The sequence below is a fragment of the Melanotaenia boesemani genome, chromosome 2 (assembly GCF_017639745.1).
Source record: "Melanotaenia boesemani isolate fMelBoe1 chromosome 2, fMelBoe1.pri, whole genome shotgun sequence".
Taxonomy (NCBI): Eukaryota; Metazoa; Chordata; class Actinopteri; order Atheriniformes; family Melanotaeniidae; genus Melanotaenia; species Melanotaenia boesemani.
In genome coordinates this window covers 15,625,406-15,649,088 of record NC_055683.1, presented here as the reverse complement: position 1 = coordinate 15,649,088, position 23,683 = coordinate 15,625,406, and the positions used below count along the sequence as shown (strand labels likewise).

General features: G+C 39.4%; 1 protein-coding gene across 3 annotated transcripts; it reads right to left on the bottom strand.

The window, feature by feature from the left end:
• Positions 1 to 1,063: 1,063 nt before the first annotated feature.
• traf7 (TNF receptor-associated factor 7) lies at positions 1,064 to 22,815 on the bottom strand. 3 transcript variants are annotated; one of them, XM_041996830.1, is made up of 22 exons: positions 22,719 to 22,815; positions 20,057 to 20,224; positions 19,212 to 19,269; positions 19,034 to 19,125; positions 18,793 to 18,909; positions 18,576 to 18,671; positions 16,887 to 16,920; positions 15,672 to 15,894; positions 15,447 to 15,581; positions 15,260 to 15,355; positions 15,051 to 15,172; positions 12,083 to 12,156; positions 11,750 to 11,798; positions 11,348 to 11,475; positions 11,014 to 11,096; positions 10,888 to 10,927; positions 10,681 to 10,797; positions 8,141 to 8,263; positions 3,718 to 3,837; positions 3,295 to 3,426; positions 1,968 to 2,087; positions 1,064 to 1,842 (listed from the first exon to the last, which is right to left on the bottom strand). In XM_041996830.1, exons 2-22 carry the CDS (start codon positions 20,162 to 20,164, stop codon positions 1,828 to 1,830), a joined length of 2,082 nt encoding a protein of 693 aa, XP_041852764.1. In that variant the 5' UTR covers positions 20,165 to 20,224; positions 22,719 to 22,815; the 3' UTR covers positions 1,064 to 1,827. The 3 variants fall into 3 exon arrangements, with proteins under 3 accessions (XP_041852764.1, XP_041852774.1, XP_041852784.1); XM_041996840.1 differs by having other exon boundaries at positions 18,576 to 18,668; XM_041996850.1 differs by lacking the exon at positions 22,719 to 22,815 and having other exon boundaries at positions 19,212 to 19,264; positions 20,057 to 20,188.
• Between the last annotated feature and the right edge of the window lie 868 nt (positions 22,816 to 23,683).

The window sequence follows — 23,683 nt, the reverse complement described above, 5'->3', positions numbered from 1 at the left end:
GGCTCTCTTAGTTTCTGGCACCAGCTCCCAAAAAGCTTGTCGTCTCCACCCCTTCTTCTATCCATGCCCAGCGCCATTTGGTTCTAAGGCCGTTGTCAATTAGGACGTCTTTCCCTGGTTTCATGAATTTACCCTCCATTTTTTTAAAATCTGATTTCGGTGAAACAACCATCGGCTTGGATGCTGCATTCAAGACCACTCTGAGATATTGTTCACGCTACAGGTTAACTCGGCAGAGAAAAAGGAAGTGCGGCGTATTGTCACTATTTGCTGAACGCTGAAAACATATGCAGCAGCAAGTTCTGTTTATTTTCTAATATGAATATGTGTAATTTCTGACTTTAACATTGTTCACTTTCTACAATTCAGAGCCAATTCAGAATCTCAACCACTATCCATTTTTTTTTTCTTTTTCTGAATCATAGTGAAAAGCCGGAGATCCGGCACTGTGCCGGAATACTTTAAGCCCTGACATCTTGGCCCACTGGGGCCTTTGCCCAGTGGCCGGTAGCAAGGGCTGTGGCCTTCCTCTGCTACCCTCGGGGTGGATCTGGGGTGTCCTTTGTGGTGGGCTGGCTTGGGCTCGTGCTCGGGAACTGCCGCTGATCACCCAGGTCTAGTCTACCTCTAGCCTCCGGAGAGGCGTGGTCACATTTTCACAATCACATTCATCTCTGATCACCACTCATTCCTCATGCTCTGCATGCTGACTCATTAGTTGTCCAGCGGGTTTATACACTACAAGATACTGTTGTTTGTTTTTTTTGTGTGTTTCTGGTACTTTGGTTGTTGTGATACGTTTATTTTGTCGATCTTTTTTTCTTTTTCCTTTTTCCTACCTACAGCTTTTCGTCCTTATAGGTGCTCCTGATGATTGTCAGCTTTGTTTTCCTGTAAAAGCCGTAGGAAATTCTCTGTTGTGCTGTGACAAAAAAAAAACAAGAAGTCCATTATGATGCATGAAGGTTAGTTATGCTGGATGGTGTTTGGGCTAATTTACTGTGGGAAATGACCCTCCCCCCCTTAACTAGTGATTAAGTTAAAAATAAGAGACGTACAAGTCTGAAAGTGTACAACAGTTTTATTGATCAATGATCAACTCGAGCTTACATGATTACATGTATACAAGAAATCACTGAAAATGTGACCAGTGAAAACTCTTCCTCTCTTCCTATTCTCTGCCTTCATCACCAAGGCTGCAGTCCCACTAGAGATGGAGGGAAAAAAACCCCTAGTAAAGTCTAGTTTAGCCAGAATGTCAATTTAACAGAAAAATTTAATAAACTGTCCTCCCAGACATGTTTAGTTATTACTTTTTCATATTTTCAACCCAATATGGGCCCTCAAACATCATTTAGTAAAGCTGGACTTGAGCCTAGTGGCTCTTTGATGCAGCTGTGTTCATTAGGGTCAGAGAGGAGGAAGGAGGGAGACCAAGGAGAAAAAAACAAGACACGCCATTACAGCCGTTCCTTACTTTTTATCACATGTATGGCACTCACTGAAACAAACTCACCTATACACACATTACCAGGCACGTGCATGCACGCTGACCAGCTTCTTCTCGTCGTCATGCGGGCTGGTGAGAGTTAACTTGTGGGCACAAGTCCGCGAGCGGCACTAGGTTATTTTTACCCAACTGTACAACCGTTTTAGTGGCTCTGAATGCAGCCTTATCATGGCACTGATATAAAACTCGTCTTGTGCACCAAAATGCACTGGTGGTGAGGCCACCAGGGAGTGTGTGACTCACAATCATAGAAATGCAGAGGAGGAAATTGCGTGAAATTACTGAGAGGCGAAGTCAGCTGGAGGCCATTGGAGTGTTTAGCATGTCCACACCTGAGAAAGAAAAAGTGAAAACAAGTTCATGTCATAAAACTTAGCAGCTTCATGAGTTCTCATACAACGGACGGCTTATAGCCAGGGAGATAAGGCATGTATGGACTATTTTAGAAAAGTCTTACCTTGACGGTGCTGTCGACAGCTCCAGAGAAAAGACGACCTCTGGAGACGGCCAGCGCGGTAACGCTGCCCTGATGTCTCAGCAGGGTCTGAGTACAGATCATGTTGTCCATGCTCCACACCTGCAACACAAACAGTGTTAATTAGTTAATATTTCAAACAACAGTCACTTTATCAGGTTCAGTTCCTTGTTATCAGCCAATCACATGGCAGCAACTCAACACATCTAGTCATGTAGACATGGTGAGGACGTCCTGATGAAGTTCAAACTGAGCATCCGAACGGGGAAGAAAAGGGGATTTAAAGGACTTTGGCATGGTGGTTGGTCTGAGTTTCTCAGAAACCGCTTGTCTACTGGGATTTTCACACAAACATCTCTAGGGTTTACAGAGAATGGTCTGAAGAAAATATCCAAAGCAGCAGTTGTCTGGACCAGAATATCTTGTTGACGTCGGAGGACAATGGCCAGACTGATTGGAGGGCAACAGGAAGTCAAATTTGGTGGAAACGTCATGAAAGCATGGGTCCATCCTGCTGTAATATCACTCAGAAATTCCTTTAATGAGGTTGATTGAACAGCTATGCGCGTTTCCATGACGACCGTGATGCTATCGACGTGTGCTCTGACAGAAACCTGTATGTGCGCACGTGTGTGTGTGTGTGTGTGCTCACTGCCGTGGACACAGAGAGCAGCGATGACATGCCGTCATGTAAATCAGATAAATAGCATCCGACTGTCTAGGTTTTGATAAAAGGATGAAGTGTAAACCTTTTCTCTTTAAATGACCATATCAGACTTATTTCAAACCAAACGTGGTGACATCACCATCTGTTATTGTGCAGAAAACGGTAATGGAAATGCCGCTCATGACCCCGAGAAAGACAGTTCTGAAAGAAAAGGAATGACCAACCCAGTTTATCTTCTTAAAAAAACAAATCTTTGTTCCTGAAAAATGTGAATGTTCAAGTTTTTCTGTTAGGGAAAAACCCTCTTGTGGCCTTTAATACTTTGGTAAGAGCTTTATCTTTCATTGAATTGGGGATCTAAGAAAATGCTAACATGGGTGCCCCCACGATCACTGCCCCCGTTCATACTTTGCGCCGAGAACGTTAAAGATTTAAACCAGAGAAAGACCCAGAACAGAGCCAGGATCAGTTCTCCTGACCTCGTCTTTCTGAGAGCAGAAACGTGCAGAGGCATCATAAAGTGTCAAATAAAACACCTCGCGGCCATGTGAAGGTTTGGTTTGTATGAGAGAGGAACTTGAAGCAGATGACTTCTGTCACCATTCGCTCCATTCATAACCCGAAGCGATGCTCTGTTCTCACCCGCAGGGAGCGGTCGTAGGAGGCGCTGAACACTTTGGTCTGGTCCGGGGTGGAGATGACAGCCAGAGCGTAGACTGTTCCCACGTGACCCGTCAGGGTTCGCACCTGCTCTTTAGACTCAATATCCCACACCTGCAGAGGACACACAAACACCGTCATCACATACAGTTAAAGCAGTGTGCAGTCTTAACTGAGAACACAGGTTGTTAGGTTATTATAACTCTGTGTTAACGTCATGTGGACTTAACTAAGCGATGGATGGTTAAGGAAAGCAAACACCAAACAAAATAAATAGAAATGGAAGATTAACACCTGCTTAGGTATAACTTTATTGTTTCTAAGCTCAGAAACAAATGTATGCCTCCTGATAAACAGGAAGGTGAAGTCAAGCGTTAGTTTTGTAAAACACAGGATCTCTCTTACATGGATGAGGTTCTCGTAGGTGCCGCAGACGATGTGGTGGTTGGTGACGGCGATGGAGTAGACGCTGCCTCCGCTGGTCTGCAGGACGTGGACACACTCCAGAGACCGGATGTCCCAAATCTGAGAGACGGGGAGGACAGTCAGAAGGATCCTATCAGCGTAGGAATAAGCAAGGCACCAGAGACTGTTGGTTCAAATCTCCATGGCAACAAAAAGTGAAGCAATCATTGGTTAAAGAAGCTAGTCTGATAAGCCAATCACAACACAGCTCTGACACCAGGGCACAAAATAAAAACTAAAAGAAGATGTTTTCATCTTAGTTACACAGCTGACTTCTATGTTTTACCTTGTCAGTGATTATTACAAGTTTCACCAGTAAAAAGACCTAAAGATACCTAAAGATACGATTAGAAAATTAACACCAACATCACATTTTTTACACTCTAGGAGTTAAATTATTAAACAAAGTGTCCTTTCTAAACTGATGCCAGTTATTTATTTAATTTTCTGGAGGGTTACTTCATAAATAAGTTAGCTTAACAATGCTCCAAAGCTAATGTGAAAAGAGAAGACGAGAGATGATGCCGTCTACAGAGGAAACCATACAGCTGTCAGCACTGTGGACCACTAGGTGTCATCCTAACAGCCAGCACACAGGGCTGCCATGCCTATCTCCCATCTCAGAGATGAAGTGGTAAACTTGAAAACACATTTCTGCAACATGATCCCTCATTTCACACTTCTGTTCTCTTACTGATATCTTAAACTTCCAGCTCTGCTCTAATCTTTAACTCTTGATGAAAACATTTACTTATTAATGTTTAATAATAAGTTTTTCAGAGCAATGGGGCCGTTTTATATTTTAAACATTTTAAAAAAGAATTTTCTTTGAATATTGGTGACAATTCTCAGAGCAACTTCTGTGGCAAAAATTTTCCAGTAAAGTACTGGTTGGAGACCGACCGCTTTGTCAACAGACTCCAGAAGACAGAGTCGGCTAATTTATCTGCTATTTCCTCATTCTTCATTCCCAAACCGGTCCTCCATTCTGTTTCCATCTTCATCTCGCCTCGTGTCCCTGAGGTGGTCATTAGTGACCAACTGCAGGACTCACAAACAGAGGCAGGAAGACAACAAGCACAACGAGTTCTTTCTCAGCAGGCAGTGAATCACGCAGACAGAAATATAAAGACAGAGCCCAGTTTCCTACCAGCAGCAAACATCCACAGATTACTGATGTTTCGTAACAGCGCGTTTAAAGTTTCTCCTTCAAGTGCTGGAGCTGCGCTGCATCACTTTGGTAGCTCTAGATAATGACACTCTCTTCATATCTTTCTTAACTTTTAATTTTAAACGTGCTGAATCTGAAATAAACCGCAGCCGCCTTCAAATCCCACTCAAATCTGTCACTGGCACATTAATCTGAGCCGCCTGCCAAGCCCACATATCCAGATCGTCCCTCTGCTGCATCCTGGTAAAACTAAAAACAAACATCAAAGAAAACTATTTCTAAAAACAGGATTTCTACTTAGTTTTGGCTTCAAATGTAAAAATATCAGTGTTCAATTGGGATCATGAATGTTACTTTATTAGGGTTTAATAAAAAAAAGAAACTGGATTCAACTAAAAGTCAGGTCTCTCATGTTGACTGGAGGCGAGCTGGACAAGAACAAATACTGACTGACCTCTAATAAAACCCGTGCTGAGTATACAAAGGCTTCAGTGTGATAGCGTCTAGTCCAACACTTTCCAGAAAACTGCTGTTTCTGATGTAACGCGTTACAGTAACGGTGATACATTTTTGGGTAACGAAGTATAAAAAAGTAAAGTTCTGATCTGTTTTTTTTTTTTTTTATTAATATTTACTTTTTATTGAAGAAATGCAATCTACAATTTGAAAACAGATCCACTTCTCTCACAGTTTTTTTTTTTTTTAAAATATATAAAAAAAAGAAAAACAAGTAAATAAAAGTTTACAAACAGGAACAATTGGCATGAGGAGGCACTATTCTAATTCACATCATATCGTTGTTAGTATTCTCTCTATGGCAACGTAGTTCTGATCTGTTTTAAGTGGTACGCGTATGCTGCTGCCTGTGTGTGTGCTTGCCTAAGCCCGCTGCCACAGAGATAGATTTGTGTGACGTAGCCAACTAAACAGAAAGAAAAGAGTGGGAGATACTGGCTTTTGGTCAGTGGCGATATACACATTATTTTCAGTCCAGTTTCAGGCCAAATTTGTGGTGAAAGATCCTGGTCGCCGGTCAGTGGAAGGAGTCCTTCAGCAGCCGACTCGCCTAAACAAGCAGCCGACCCGCCTAAACAAGCAGCCGACCCGCCTAAACAAGCAGCCGACCCACCTAAACAAGCAGCCGACCCACCTAAACAAGCTAAGCTTTTTTCAACATTTCCTGAAGCGCAGCAGCTGGTAAGACAGAAATTAACAAGCTAGTTGCAGGGTTCATTGTAGGAGACGTGCTCCCCCTGTCGAATACTGAATCGCCAGGTTTAGAAAAATACTAGATAAAATTATTATGAGACAAGTGTGCCCATTTCTTCCCACAGACAGGGATGTTGTTCTTGTGGTTTTAAAGCCATTTTGTTTACAGTAAACGCTATGCAGACAGGCAGTGATGATTTGGCTATGATGTTTGTCCATGTCCACACGGTGAATTAAGAAATGCTAAAATAATGAGTAGTGACGTTACTTTTCAAACACTAGTAACTAGTAATTTCATTATAATTTCCAGAAGTAATTAGTAACTAGTAACTAATTACTTTTTTAGAGTAACTACCCCAACACTGTGCTCATACAAACCATCCACATGTCCAGAACTGAGTTTAAACTGATGAACAAAGAGAAAGAAAACTTCTTCATCTAGTTGTTAGTTTAACATAATGAGTAAATAATGTCGTTTACCAGGTTGTTATCACTCACTTCTGTAAAAATGAGCTGAAAGAAAGTTACATAACAGCATCTGTAAAGGTCCTGTTTTCTAATGACCAAGACACTGCCCGACTGAAAACATCTATATATGCAGGTTAATGGTATAGTCACATTTATTTTAAACCACTTTAGCCACAAATGTGCATAAAATCCAGAGTGGCCAGAATTGATTTTTTTTTATTTTTTTGAAAATTTAATCTCCACTGGCAGTTTGTTCCACTTGTTTGCAGCATAACAGCTAAATGCTGCTTCTCCATGTTTGGTCTGGACTCTGGTTTGGACTAGTTGACCAGAGTCTTTGGATCTAAGAGCTCTGCTAGGTTTATATTCTCTGAACATATCACAGATGTATTCTGGGCCTAAACCATTCTGGGATTTGTAAACAATCAGAAGGGTTTTAAAATCTATTCTGTGACTGACTGGAAGCCAGTGTAAAGATTTTAAAACTGGTGTGATGTGTTCAGATCTCTTAGTCCTGGTTAAAACTCTAGCAGCAGCGTTCTGGATGAGCTGCAGATGTTTAATGCTCTTTTTAGGAAGTCCTGCTAAAAGAACATTACAGTAATCCAGCCTACTGGAGATGAATGCATGGATGAGTTTTTCCTGGTCTTACTGGGAGACTAAACTATTAATTCTGAAAAGAAAAGAAAAGCACATCAGCATCCAGCTGAGATAGATCAGTATCTTAACCAGCTGCTGGCTCTGAGTTCTACCAAACACGTTCACTTTCAGTGTCTAAAATATTCACTGCTTTATCATTTCCAGTATAACATGTGAGGTTGTGTTCTGTTAATCAACTGCAGTGATTTGTACCAAAGCTGCTGCATCTCTAGTTCAATTCTTTATGTAGTTGATTATGAGTTGATTTATCTGAATGAATTAAAACTCTGGTCTAGAGTTTGTTGGGTTTTTCAGGTTGTTCATGACTAGTCAGATTGAGCTCCTTTAGACTTCTTGCTGCCAGGGCCTGTGAATTGTTTCTTGAATGGATTCATGTTATGTTGATGTGTGTCTTTAGTATGTTGGTTATGTTGATTTTTACCTAACACACTATCTCAGAAGCAACAATGCACATTTTTTTTTTACTTAAGGCTGTTGTCTTCTGGGCTGTTGTATTTGATTTGTCGTCGGCTGTTCATGTTTCCTCCTAATACAGTTTTTAAAAATTGCATCTTAAGTTTTTATTATACAGTGCTTATTCGGATTATTTTGAATTTTGCACCTGGCAAATACTCTAATAAAAAAAACTAAAACTAATTCTAAAACTAATAAAAACTAAACTAAAACTAAGCATTTTTAAAAAACCAAAACGAACAAAAACTTGACAATTTGCTCTAAAAGCTAATTAAAACTAACTGAATTTAAAAATAAATAGTCAAAACGAAATAAAAACTAAAACTAATAAAAAATCCAAAACTATTATAACCTTGGTTCCCACCACATGTTGCTTTCTGGACTAACCAGCTTGTCACATACCTTGATGGTCTGATATGAGCCACTGTACAGGTGGTTCTGGGAGGCCACCAGTGCTCTGACCCAGTGATTCAGACCGGTCAGCTCCTTCTTCAGCTTCAGCTCCGTGCCCACAATGTCCCACACCTACACCAAAAAATAAAAATAAGATTTAATCAGACTAAAACCGAGGGGAGGGAAAAGTGTTGGAAGGTTGTAGTATTAGAACTGAGATAAAAACTAAGCCACAAGATGTCGTTGAACACAGAGAGAAGTTGGTGAATTGGAGGAAGTGGGGTCATTGTAGGTTAGAATGGAAAGTCTGAGTAAGAGCACTGACTTCATTACAAAATCCCCCCCATCATTCATTATTCCCATCTGTCTCTCCACCTCTTCCCACTGGACGGCATGTTTTCACTCAACCTAATTTTCTGGATCAAAACAAATTTTTGCAAATCAAAGTAGAACAAAGTAGAAACTAGATTCATGAACTGACGCCGAAAAGCAGTAAAACTACAACTACGACTAAAGTCTTGACCCAACAAAGAAAGCTGATAGAAGTTTTTAAGATGGTTGTTTTACAGCTATCACAGTGTTTTCTAAACTTATTTATTCCTGATATCTTGAGTTTTTTTTGTTTGCAAATTTGGAATTGCAGGAAAAAGTATGTGAACCCCTTGGAATGACCTGGATTTCTGCACAAATATGTCATAAAATGTGATCTGATCTTCTAACAATAGACAATCACAGTCTTAAACTAATACTAATACCACGCAAACTGTTACACCTGTACATGAACACACCAGAAAATCTCCTACAACTTTTACAAAAACAAAAACAGAGCTGCTAGTCATTAAGAGTTTAAATAATAACGAAATCAAAAAGACGTATCATGAAAGTAGCACAACAGCAACCAGATACTAACTCAGGAAAAAAAGAAGAATTATCTCTTAGTATATAAACCCACTGGACGACTCAGTGACTGTCAGCGTGCAGAAGATGAGGAATAAGGACTGATCAGTGATGAGGAGTGGTGAGTGAGATCATGTAAATGCGACCACGCCTCTATGGAGGCTAGAGGCAGACCAGGGCAGCCCATGTGAAACCCTGGTCTAATGACTTCTTCAAGAGCAAATCAGAGTCAGGAGTCAACCAACCTGGAGTCCAATCAATGTGATAACATTGGAGGTGTTGGCTAAAACTGTCCTGACTTATAAAAATAAAAACAAGTTTTTCAAGAAGTATTACCTGATGTGAACCCCACCTCACACAAAAGAGCTCCCCAGAAAACCTACGATCAAATGGTAAATGGTCTGTATTTATATAACACTTTACTGTACCTGGAATGATACCCAACGTGCTTTACATCCTACTTCACATTCACCCATTCACACACACATTCACGCACTGACGGTAGAAGCTGCCATGCAAGGCGCTCAACCACAACCCATCAGGAGCAATTAGGGGTTTGGTGTCTTGCCCAAGGACACCTCGACATGAACTCGACTTGGCCGAGGATCGAACCGGCAACCCGGTTGACTTGCATGAAAGCTAGAAAGGGTTACAGAGGGATCTCTAAAAGCCTTGATGTTCATCTGTCTACGGTAGGACAAACTGTCCAGAAATGGAGAAAGTTCAGCACGGCCGCTACAGGAGTGACCGTTAACAGCTCTATTGTCTATTGTTATCTATAATGAAACTGGCAAAAATACTAAGACTTCCTGCACCTTCCCACAATAGGAAAACAGCTAAATCTAGTGGAATTTGGTAAAAATGCTATGTATCATTATTTTTCTTCCAAATTAATTTCTGACATTAAGGAATAAATGGCTTTCAACTGGAGAGACAATGCAATGAAAATATGTAGTTTAAATGGAAGTCGATTGGGCATTTATGGCCACAAAGGCATCCAGAGGTAGCGTCTGAATCTACTTAAAAAATACAACTGCTGTCACATCAGTTTTGATATTGTTTGACATATACAAGACCCTATTCATCACCAAAGTCCCATCCCCTAAAATTTATTATGTAAAATAATGATTTAGTATTGTTTGTTTTTCAAATAAATTATGTAATCATTTAAATAATCAAACTGGTATTTAAAGGGTTGACATTTTAAAAATGAATGTTTAGTGGTTTTGAGCAAGTCTGAAGATGTTTAAGGGAAAAATATTGACGTTTGATGATTTTAAAGCAGATTTTTGTGCATGGACACTTCTGGCCATGAAGGTCACCAGAGGATAATAAATTTGAGGAGATCACAAGGCCTAAAAAGAACAGTTGTTGCAGAAATCCAGGTAATTCCAAAGCTGTATTCAAGGCTCAAAAATATTCCGTAACATTTGAATTTTTCTAAACGCTTGAATTTAGCAGGCCATCACCAGAAAACTTTTAAAAACAAAAACACTAAATAAATAAGGCCAAATTCAGCTTTCGGCATTGAATAATAATCCACTGAAATAAAACCGGGCTTGGCTGAAGTGTAAAATAAACTCTTGTGCAGAAAGCATTAAAAATGACGCAAAGCTACACCAAGCTGAGTGATTTATCACAACCAGCTGTACCTTAATGGCCTTGAGGGAGCCGCTGAACAACATGTTGTGGGAGGAGACCAGTGTGCAAACGGGGTTGTCATGGGCACGGATGGTGTTGACTTTCTGCAGTGTCTGGATGTCCCACACCTACGCAAGATGTACACACTTGAGGCAAGCAATTCAACATAAAACTGAACAAATATTAAAAAAGAATTAGAAGAGATTACTGTTACTTACAATGATGGTGCAATCAGCAGAGCCGCTGTAAAGTCTGTTTCTATGGAGACAGAAACAAAGCACGTCATGCTTTTGGGGAAGACTGGTTATTCCCAGTTGGTGTGAATCACGTGTGTTTTATATTACCCCTGGATGCAGAGAGCCAGTACGATGCCATCGTGACCTTCCAGGGTTTTCTGACACTTGTAGGTGGTGCAGGTGTCCCAGACCTTGAAGAAAAAAAAGACAAAACCACCATTTCTTATCCGTATATTGAATACTGAAGCTGCCGCTTTCTCTTTTTAAAGGTTTCTCATATAATTCATGGTTGTAGGTGGAAGTTATCTGAATCTTTTTAGAAGGGGGTGGATGAAGACCAAGTTTGGGCTAAAAATAGCATCAAGCTAGCGAGCAAGAAAGACAAAGAAATCAAGAAGTGAAGATATAAAGATAAAGGGATGAATAAAAAGTATGTTTCTACCTTAATTGTCTTATCAGAGGAACCGGAGAACAGCAGGTCCCCTGTGGAGTAGACACAGAGACACCAGACTGGACCCTGGTGGCCGACGAACGTCCCCTTACACTTAAAGATCTGCTGTGGGTCGTATGCTGCACGCAAGCAAAAACCAAAACTCATCATTTTAGTCGAAAACTGAGCAATCGTGGAAAATAATGAGGGGTTAGGAAATGATAGAAGTGGACGAGGAAGAGAAACGGAAAGCTCCAGAGGCTGGTGTGGAAATCTGAGAAGGAACAGATCGGTTAGAGGGAGAGTTTACGTTTCAGATGAACAAAACTAAACAGCTGAATAACTTAGAGCTCAGAAGAGACTTGGAGAGCCATTAACTCCCACTGATAGTTTAGAATGACAGCAGATACTTACAGCCCAGGATTCCCATGTTGAGCCTGGCGTTGATGTGGGACAACTCGTCCTGCAGAGACAGTCAACATGTATATGAGCAGTTTATGTCTTATAATTCTCTGAATATAACTCTTTATTGGCACAGCATATGGATTATGTATATGTATATATGTAGATATAGAAAACATTTGTTTTAGAATGGGGTAAAAGTTTCTTCTTTCTACTCCTTTTTTTTTTTTACATGTTAGAACATATATACATTTTCTCTTACTTTCTATTTGAATATGTTAAGATAAGTCATTCGTTCATTTATCTCCATAAATGTTTCTCAAAAATGTGTGTGCACACACTCACGTTAAGCATGGAGGCATCTCTTCGAAATTCCATCAGGTCCTCGCTGAGTTTACTCTGATTCTCGTCCAACATGTCTAAAACACAGAAAACGATAAAAGATCAGAATCTTTAATTATTGCAGCTCCATGTCCTACAAACCTGCAGCTTATCCTCTGCTTCCAGTTGCTCCTATCAGAGCTCTTACATCCAAGGACTCAGGTCAGCTAGTCCAGACCAGAGTCCAGACCAGAGTCCAGACCAGAGTCCAGAACAGAGTGTTATAGTTTATAGAAGCTTTTACAAACCACAGCTCTCCAGATCTCAGTAAGTTATGCTGATGCATTACTAAGTTCAGTAACAGTAAAATCTGTTTACATTTCTGTTTTACTGTGTGACTTCATTTTTCCCAGGAAGGCCTCCAGCTGCAGCTGAAACTCTCGGTGTGAGTTTGATGGAGGCCGCTCTCGTTTTCTGGCAACGCTTCATCTTGTTTGCAATTCTTCACCAAAAATGGACCGTTTCTTTTCTTTTTTTTTGGGAGAAGCTTAGCATAGTATTTCTGAATGCTATACAGCCACCACACCTGTGGTTATTTCAGGTAAAAATGTTATAGAGCAGTACTGGAACAGAGCCTAATGATTTCTGAAGCCCACACGGATTCACGTTGCAAGAAGGCTCATCAGAGACTGAAACTTTATCAGAAGAGCTGTGGTTTTAATGTGGATTCTATGTTTATATCTGCTGGTTAAGTCTTTTAACATGGAGGAAGAGAAGCAAGCTGAGGGGAATTGTCAGGGTGTGCAGTAAAAAAAAAAAAGACCTTCTGGACGCAGATATCTATTGCCAAGATGCAGAAGTAACTAGAAGCACTCAGAGAACCAGAGCAGTTTTTATTTATGTTTTTTGCCAGTGATTATTTTTAATTTAGAAGCTGTAAAGGCAAAATGATCCACGTCTCCTGATAGTAAAGAATCCTTTAAAAAATTTCTGGATCCAGGCGGGGATCTGGATCACCCATAAAATCTAATCATTTGTTCCTTCTTTTATTTTTGACATTTCCTAAAAATTAAATCACAATCCGTCCTTAACTTTTTGAGTTATGTTGCTAACAGACAGACAAACCAACGCCACCGAATACATGACCTTTGCGTTGGTAGAGCTAACAAACTAAAAAAATGTACTTGTCCCTGCAGCGAATAGACTTTAAAAGATCTGTTGTGATCTGATCCGTTTGTCTTGTCATACGTGTCTCTCTGGAGACCTCTTAAGCTAGATTTATAGTCACATGGCGTCTGCGTCAGGTCGGTTACGCCGTCACCATCGGAGGTCCGTGTTCCAGACCTGACGAGCATCAAGGTTATGCGGAAGTACTCCCATGTGATTGGATGGTTTGTGATCATGAATTTCTGGATCTTCTAGACTTTGTCAGGTAACCCCCATTTTTTTCTTCATATGTTTTTATAAGCTCGTGACGACGCCGCACCATGTCGGCCACCGTTGGGAAATGCCTCCCGGGACTGAAGTGGACCATGAAACGAACTCAGCCCTGTGGAGTTTACCAGCCCTACTGCCACCTTCACGTACAGAAGAGAAACCGCACCACGACCTTGTAATGCAATTTAGAGGGTGACACGGGAGTGCATTATTACTCCTGTCCCATCCCACTTCCACAGAAAAAAAAAATCTTGTCCCGCCCCAATCCCGATAAAATTGCTCACGATCCCGTTTAGAATGACTCCCGCTCCCATTTTTAAAATTTATTTAGTCTTTAGGCAATACATTGAATTTGATTAAATGTTCTCACCCTTCTTTTTTAGACCAGCTGCTAAGTGCTTCTAGCTTCTTTTTTTTTTTTTAAGAGGTAAATTACAATTATAAAAAAAACAAAACAAAAACAAAACAAAAAAAAAAACAAAACAAGGGGGAACAACAATAAAACAGTACATGGTTCACAGCATGTCTACCAAAGTCGAACAAACCCAAACAGAACATATAAAGTTGTATTTCACTCATTTCTAAATGTCACTAACTAAACATGTTTTACAAACGGCATACAGTGTGTTAAAAACCGTCTCGTGAAGTTCATTAAAATGTCCGCTTTTTCTAACCAGTTCTGCCGACCTAATAGACGCGTCATTGCTTCTACTTCCACTTTGACGTAATTATGGAATAATGCGTTTATTGTTATTAGTATTTAAATGGGTGCAACCAGGATTTTTTATCTATACATGACACCCACACCAACGCTGCACTCTTTTCCCTCATATTGTCCCTGTTTTATTACTTTGTCACTTCTGTCCCATCTTGCTTCACCCATGTTTTAATGTTGTTTATTATATATTTTTCTAAACTTAAAAAAGAAATGTTGAAATTCAGTAACATAAATCTGAGGTTATGTGAAGGGGGAAAAATAAATAAAGAAACACAGCTACATTTGCATCATTGTTGTAAAAATGAGGTGTTTTAGGTCACAAAAATCTTAGAGAAATGTTGTGAAATCCAAGAGGGGCTGCCATATTTCCCTGACTCTGTCTATGTTTTTGCAAATCTTAGAAATTGGAGTCTAGAAATGACTGATTCTATAATGATGACGGAGGGAATGTATTTCTGTAGAAGCACCATTAAAAGATTCCACTGCTATGGTATCATGTGTGCTGATTTACTTGTGTACTTATAAACATAACTGCAACTCAGAGGGGTATGACTGGACAATATCAGATTTGCTCAGATAAGGTCGGGATAATTTGTAATATTTATTTCAAAGTAATCATTTTTTTTATGTTATTTTTTATTCTAATTTGAGTTTTTTAATTTATTTCTAATTATTATTTTTTTTTAAATATAAATATATAAAAAGTTAATGGAATTTAAGTGAACAAATACATACAACAATAAAATTAAAAACAAAAAATAAAACAAAACTAAAAACACAATAAAATAAAACAACATAAAATAAAAATTTTCTTGGAAGGACTTTTCCTTTTCTTACCAAATTTAAGTTCCAGGTTTTTCTCCAGCTGATCCAACTTCTCAGAAAGTTTTCCCAGCATGGAGCGGAGGAAAGCGATGTCTTGGTCCTTCTGGGCCAGAGTCAGCTGCATCTCATGGAACCTGAACGCAGCCACGGATCACATAAACAAGTCAGGAGCTGTTTAACCAACACAAGTCCTTCAGCCTGACAGATGCTCTGTAGCTCACCTGTCATCAGTCTGCTGCAGAAACTCCTTCAGGCCCTCAAATTTACACACCTCCAGATGCGTTTCATACGTGTCCTGGTTTCCTATGAATGTACAGCTGATGGGAAGAAGAGACGACAGGTGAAACGTAAACGTAAGAAAACAGAAGTACGTTACAGAAAAGAACCGAGCGACTCTGTGAGACTCACCCATATTTGGAGTGTGGACATTTGATGTGCTCGCACTCTTTGAGGTGAGCCTCCAGGTTCATGGTGAGGAGTGGTGGGCAGGAGGGGTTGTTGGGGCATCGTACTGGTCTGTAGTCACAGCTGGCCTCATGTTCCCTGCAGACAAGCAGAGTTGGGATAAAGAACGCATATAAAGCCTTGAATTTGACATTCTGACAAGCATCCTGTCAAATCTGTGCTCCGTACTTGCGTGTAGACAGTTTAATAGTGAACGGGCAGCCCAGCGGGTCCACTTCGTACGCCCCAGGTTTCCCCGCCACGGTGGATGCGGATGCTGCCGCTCCGGCTGTGGCGCTGGCTGTGGCTCTGCAGCCGTATTTACAGTGGATGAAAAGCTCTCCGATCTGCTCGGCTACCGCGATGTTGTTCACAACAACCGTTAGCTTAGCGGCATCCACGGGGCACTTGTCTGTTAGGAGTACAAACACTATAAAGTTATACTGAACCAGATTTTAAAAATCAAATCAAACTTCATTTATAAAGCGCTTTTCGTGCTGAAGGCAACATGAAGTGCTTTACATTTAAAAAAAAATAAATAAAAAATTCAGGCACATTTCAATTCATGCATATTAAAAAATAAAACAAGCCTTTACACACATCGAAATAGAATTTTATAACAATAATAAAAACACTTAAAATCTTTCACACAGTCGCACGCACACACATGTAAACACACACAAAAAAGCCCCCCCCTTCTGCCCAGACATGACTCCCTAATTTCTGTCTCTAAACTGAATGTAGGTAGGCCTGTCACGATAACAAATTTTGCTGGATGATAAATTTTCTTAGAAATTATCGTGATAAACGATAATATTGTGCAAAGTGATAATGTTGTCATTTTGAGGCCATTTTCAACTAATATAAAGGCAATGCCATAATAATGCAAGTACACCCTTTCAAAGATCAATAAACTTTCATTTCTAAAGAACATTTTACACTGGAACTGTAAGACATTTTAAATAAAACAAACACAATAAATAAAACAGACTCTCAGTCTCATTAACAATGAATGAAAACCAAACACAACCAAACACAATAAGTATGGTGGATAATAAAGTCTGTTCTGTAAACAAAATTGCCTTTAAAAAAAATATCTTTAAAAAAAATATTAATTTTATTAAGTGGGGTCTTTGTACTGACGTCGTAGGCTACGTGTGTGTTCTGCCTACTTGTGGGGAGCAGCGAAACAATAAATGATGAAGTGCTCGCAGCTATTATTTCTCCATTCGACTTATTTACATATTTCAGCATGAGAATCTGAGGTTTAGCGTGAAAGCATGAGAAGCCACTTAAATGCGTGATATTGCTTATCGCGACAGGCCTAAATGTAGGTATAAAATACTAAAGTAGTAAATATCTGGCTTGTTGCTGTTGCTCGCTGTTACAAAGCTCAGGACTCACCTGAAGTCAAGGCACAGCGTCTGCAGAAGGTGTGCTGCAGGGGAAAGAAAAAAGGGAAATCTGACATGTTTAACAAAACATTATAGCATTATAAAAGGCATATGATTTATTTCCTTTGTTTAGCCAGGAAAATATGAAGATCTGGTTAAAATGACATCATAAAACCAAATTTAAACACGAAGTTTGCAGTTTCTAAGTTAACAAATGCAAGTTTAGTTTCAGAATGAGCAACAATTATCAAAAGGATGGGACCTTTCATTTGGTACTTAAGTCCCAAACTGGACGTCTTAGAGGCTGCTGCAAGTTAGCTAGTAAAGCTAATATTAGCTCTGTGAGTTGGTAAAAGTAATGTTTACATCCAAGGGTTTGGAGAGATATGTTTTAAGTAGGTACCCTGCATCAAGCAGGGCATCAACAGAGATTCAATGATCTTTTCTCTGCCAACAGACTAAACACCTGGCAGGCGTTAACAACCATGGTCTACCTCATGTAACTTTTCATGTGTAACTGCACATTCATCGTCAGCTCCTGCACACACAGCTGGTGTAACACACTAATTTGCACAATATGTGCATAGTTTATTTGCAGCTCCATTATATCTGCATATGTTTCTAAATACAACAGTTTTTATGTGTTATTACTCATCTAGTTTTATACTGGTCCAAATTCATTACGGGGAAACAGGTTTCCTCGCTGTGCTGTAAACTTTTAATTGTACTAAATAGCATTGATCCAAATTTAAAATATTAATCAAACATCAATACAGTAATAATTTGTACAATGTGCTTCAGAACTTGTGGAATCTGATGGGGAAAATTTGGAGAACTAAAAGGATAAAGTCAGACTGTACCACCTTGGTTTTTATAAGTAGTAAAAATATTTGGTATGAGACTGTAAATAGGAACAAGGTTTACATAATATCCTGATTTACTGTCTACAAATAGAAATTTATTGGTTTCTTTTCCATGAGGTCAACATTTCAAAGCTGAACATCCAGAATGTGGTTCAGTTTATTTTAGTTAGAAAACAGTTTTCAAATAAAAGTGTGGTTGAGCTCAGGAGTAAAATTAGATTTTGATGTTTTAGTTTCTTTTTGTGGTTTGGTCTGAATGGCAGTGATTGTGTTAAATCACATGTGACGTCTCGTGTCGATCACTGGAGCCAAAATGAAATTGAATCAAAAATCAAACTGTAGCAGAATTTGGGAGTTTAACAAACATCAACTTGTTATCCACTGAATGGAAAAATCCTCTTGAACCTGTTGGCTACATAAACAACAAAAGGTTGAATGTTAGAGGCTAAAATTTATCATCATCAAAAATAACATTTTTCCTGGAAAACAACGGCGTACGTTCAAACACAAGCCTTCATATTTAACATCACATAAGAAAAGGCTTGTTGGACGGGCTCCAACCAGTGTGTCGGGTGTATGTGACTGAAACTTCTCAGACAAACTAAAAAAAAAAACCTTAATGACAAGCTCCTCAAAAGTCTGGGATATCCTTCTTAAATAAAACGGCTAACCTCACACTAATGCAGTGAAAAATGCTACAGAGAGCAGCATAAGATAGCAAACTCAAGTTAAAGCATTCAGAGAGAAAAAAAGCTCATTTAAAGTTTGTATGAAAGAGAAACACCAGCAGACTGAGGCAGAATGAGGAAGGTGAACAGATGGAGGAAGAGACTCACCCCACACGTGGTGATGACGGGGTCCTTGAAGACGTTGCAGCACAGCTGACAGCACAGCTTTACCGACGGCTGCTCAGCGAACACCTGCGGCTCCTGCTTGCAAACACCACAGTGTTTTGTTTCAGTCCCAATTCTACGCTTGAACATGTGTGTAGGTGCACGAACACGGCTATAAATGCAGCTGTGGTACATTTGTGAAGCGTGTGTTTATGTTTACCGTGTCCTCCTCCTCTTCATGCAGGGAGAAAGTGGAGCGCAGGGACATGTTGGACTCAGAGTGGAGTGATCGGACTGAAATGGCCGAGTCGGACCTCCGAGGAGTGCCGATGGGAGGCTGAATTGGGAAAGAATGTCATGACAGAATAAGTCAGAGCAGGTGGTTACATCATTAAGGTGGATTTTACCGCAATAAGAAGGGCTGGAGAAACAAAACTTCAGGGGGAGTGTGTTGTGGTTACCATCCCATCATCATCGTCGCGAGGGGAGTAAGTCAGAGTGCTGGAGGAGGAGGGAGTTCTCCTGTGCTGCTTGTAGGTGCTGGTTCCCTCTGCTGGAATTCACAAGAGAAAAAGACTTGACCGATAAGAGTAAAGGAACAAAAAGAGAAAAAAAGAGCAAGGATTAACCGTGTGTCACCTTTGGCTCCAGAAGCCACGGCTGAGAAGGTGGGGCCGAATGATGCCTCCATCCTGCTCTGCAGTTAAGGAGGGGGAAATGTTTCAGTAATATTTAATTAACCCATAAAACTCCAGGCTATTTTAGCTATCTTTGGTCTGCCTGGTATTTTTAAATGTAAAACTGCAAGTGGAAGCTAAACTCAATATCCAGTGATGACGTTGTTCAGGACAGCTGTCAGATTATGAGGCTAAACCAACTCGGCTCGTTTGGGGCCCGTCTTCTTGGCTTTATTCCAGCCATAGCGGACCATTAACTTTGTTCTTTTCTGACACACATCGAACTTTCTGCTACTGGTTGATATTTTGCTGCTCATGATTGGACATTACCGTCAGTTTAAGCTATCTAGTTGGTAAAAAAAAAAAAAAAAAAGGTTTGACAGGAAGCGAGTTTATCATAATTTCTAGGTTTAAAATTGAGGTGTCTTATCAACATAGTGACAGTGACCTCTTTTTTTTTATTATGAAATTGTGATAAATACTGTTGTTATCATGGATCATTTAGTGTGGATTTACCATATAGAGTTTCTGAATAAACACTAGATTTCGTAGTTTGATTGTAAACCTCCTGGGCAGGATATAAATGGCAGGGAAACATCCATAGATCACCTAAAGGGTAAGCTATCCATCACAATTTACACTACAGCTGCACACCACTGTTCCTGAGAAATAGTTAACTATATAAGTGATAGCACGCAGGCATTCGGGTATTAAAATGGAGTTTTAAGGGTTAATAAAATCATTTATTGTATTAAATACAGAGTGTATAATCTGGGTATTAGATAAAAACAGTTCTCTCTGTCTTACCCCACTACCAGAGTCTGCTGGAGGGGTGGAGGGGCTGCTGGGAATGGATGATGAGGCCACCGCTCCTGCAGAGTATCGGTTGTAGCGAGGCGTCTTACTGCTGCTCATAACCCGGATCACACACTCAGATGTACGAGGGAACGCTAGAAGCTGGCTGCACTGCTAGGTCTGGGAAGAGGAGAAGGAAGAAAGTGTGAATTTATAAGTGAGGCCACCAGAAACTTTCTCAGTTTTGTTTTTACTGCAAATGAATCCACAGTAAAGTCTTCAAACATCATATTCACTTCACACCATCTGTGCACATGTGAAATTTTCATGCCTGCAATTTTATTTGTGCACACAGTTTACAGAACTGATGGTGGACAGCCATTATCTCATGAGTCGTTCCTGTTAACATGACTTTGACATTTTAGTTCTATGGCAACATTAACACTTGGTCTGCAACATAAAACATGAGGAAAATTTAGCTTCTAAACCTACCTGGTCGTAATAATTACAACAACACTCTTCAGAGGTAAATTCAACATCAGACTGCACACATTAAATTTAAAGACTATCAGCAGCTGTCCAGCACAATGACGAGATAAAATAAAATCCTCAAATTATACGGCAATTCTCCATCCTATGGCAGCGCTGCGTTTAACACTGTTAAACATTTTATATGAGTGTTAAAGGAACATCCACAAGTTGACTTTTAACACATGAATGTTTCTTTCACACTTATGAGCTGAAACTCTCCACCGACTGGTTAGAAATGAAGAAGCCTTTTGGATGAGGAGAGAAATGTTTTTAAAAACTAAGGTAAACAAGTCCTGTTACGATCTACATCACAGCATTCCTCATCATCAAAAATAAATTCATCACTCTTAAAACAATTAAAACACTGATAGAAAGAATTCTCCATAATTTAACAATATCCACAATATTTGAGGTAAAGCATACTGACAAACAATCCCACAACTTAGTGCTCAGCTGTAACGGAGACGCAACTGTTGTCTGGAGATATTTTGGCTTTAAAAAAAAAAGTCAGATGGACCGAACAACTACTTACTGCAAATTACGTTAAGCTTTAAAATAAGATCAACCTGCTGCACCGCCTTAGCCACAAACATGGTTTGAGCACCAAGAATGTCTAAAACTAAAACCAACACCCTCCATATCCTCAGGTAAAACTGGAAAAGAGCAGTGGATTGAGATAACTGTTGTCATTATAATCTATACAATCAAGAGAGAAATACAACCATATAACCAAGTATAAACCAGTATAACAGAAAAAAACCTGTCATATATAATTTCGGTCATGACTAAAAACAGAAGTACATAATACATGCCATAAATTGGATTTATGTTTTTACCAAAACAGACAGATTCATCTCAAGAAAAGTCAGTGGCTGGCTGCGACTGTACAGAAACAATGTGATGCAACATGAAGTTTTCTGGTTTGGAGCGGTAGTTTTAGATTCAGCAACAACAGGAAGTTCAAGGTTCAACGTGTTGATCAGTAATCAACTTTTAAAAAAAGAAGGGAAGAAGCAGCTCATGAGTCATAACACTTTCAAGTTCACATAATGTCATTTTTCTGACATTTTACATGGATACTGATCCAAACCCCCTCACACTCCTACACATCCGTATCACAGTTAGTCTTAGACTGGACTCGATGAGGAATAACTCAACACAGCTAATGTGTAAACTATGGTACAGGATATACAACAGCTAAAACTATTAAAATAATAGCTAATTTAACTCACAATAAGTCAATCACCATAAATTTCTCAGCAACGTTTCCATTTAAAATAGCACTGGCATGACATTTGAAAATTTACAGCATTACTATTTTATTTAAAATTAAGAAGCTAAAAGATTATTTTTCCCGTTTATAAAATAACTGGAGTCAGTTGTCTCAGCATTAGTGACTGGTTTTCTTTAAGTGGTCATCATTTGCTCTGGCTTCTGGTCTCCAACTAATGTTTGTTCGTATAGAAAACAACTGCACATATATATTATTGTAAAATTGTGAAAGGTGACGGAACCTGCATGTAAAAACACATAGATCGACGGCCAGAGAGGGAGAAGCAACGCAGGCACAAAGAGGGAGAAATGACGGCCAAAATAATCAGTGACCCGGACAACTATCTCCTGATGTAAACAGACAGGTATGCAGTGTCGCCTCATATGGTAATTGACTGCAGAATCTGCCAGTGAGACTGTCCAGGATCGGTAACCGGATCCAACCAGCGTCTTTGTCTGTGTTAACAAGCCTGGAGATTCCCGTAAAGGGGAGCCCCCACGCAGAAAAGGGGGGCGGAACACACAGCCAGACGCAACCAAAGTTCTCTGGCTAAATGTTCAAACGGCGTTTTCCTGCTAATTACAAAGACATGACATGCATACGAGTTTTATATATTTGAGCTAAAGTAGAGGATAGTTTAAAGCAATTTTATCAACCGTGGTCTTATTGACAACCACTGAAAGCAGTTATAATTAGCAAGCCAAGTGTATTTGTTAGCTTAACTTGGCTAATTTTCAAATCTTTTGAGCAATCACTGTTACTAACAGTTTTTGGCAAATTCTGCTATCCACCACATCGTAGTTTACACTATTTCCTTGACAGTAAAACAAATATTCTAAAGCGTCGTTGGGGGAAAGTTGAAAAACTTACCATTATTGTAATTTTTTCCACAAGCGGTGCTGCGAGTCTTTAGACGAATTCCTAAATCTTCCTCTTCGCCTCACATACACAGCCCAACTATCGTGGTGCATTGTGGGAACGGTAGTATAGCGTGCATCGCCGTCGTTTAACGAGTGTCGCTTTTCTCCGCTGTAAGACTACGCTACCCATAATTCCCTTCGTGAATCTGTCACTTCATTCGATGGCGTCGAAGTTCCGCAAGCCAACTGCAAAGCGCACTATTCCCAAATATATCAATTTTCACACTGGTTCCGCTTCTTTATTGGTTCTTGCAGACACCGAACCATCACGCGACATACCCCATCAAATTAAACGTCGAGTGTACGTGCGCGTTAGCTTTTATTATGGAGCGTAGTAAGCAAGAAATTAGGAACTGTTTAGTATAAAATAATGGCTGTATATAAGTCTGAAGAAAATAAGATGATTTCTAGACATTTGAAACCTCTTTAATATATGTGCTTTGAAAAAGTGTTTTTATTATTATTATTATTATTATTATTATTATTATTACTTTTATGTTATTTTAAAACATTCAAGCAGCTATAATTAAAATTCGGTATGAAGGTAGCATTCATTCTCGTTTTTAATCCTAGTTGAAGTTTACACACCATTTTTTAAATGACAAAACAAACTTTATTTAAATCACAAATAAGTGCATAAAATACAGATGAATGAACAACATTGAGGACAATTATAACAAAACAAACAAGTAAACATTTCAAAATTAATCAGTATTCATTTCAATTAAAAAACAAGAGAGGATACAATTGAAAATGACTAATGGATGAGGCACATATATTACAGTTAATCAGTTCTATTAAAAATATTTTCATAAAAATTAAGAAGTCTGCTATTTTTCCTATTTCTAATGAGTTTAAAAGATTTGAAAAGTGAGTTTACTTCTATCTGGAATAAGGTAAACAGTGGTTGTTGTT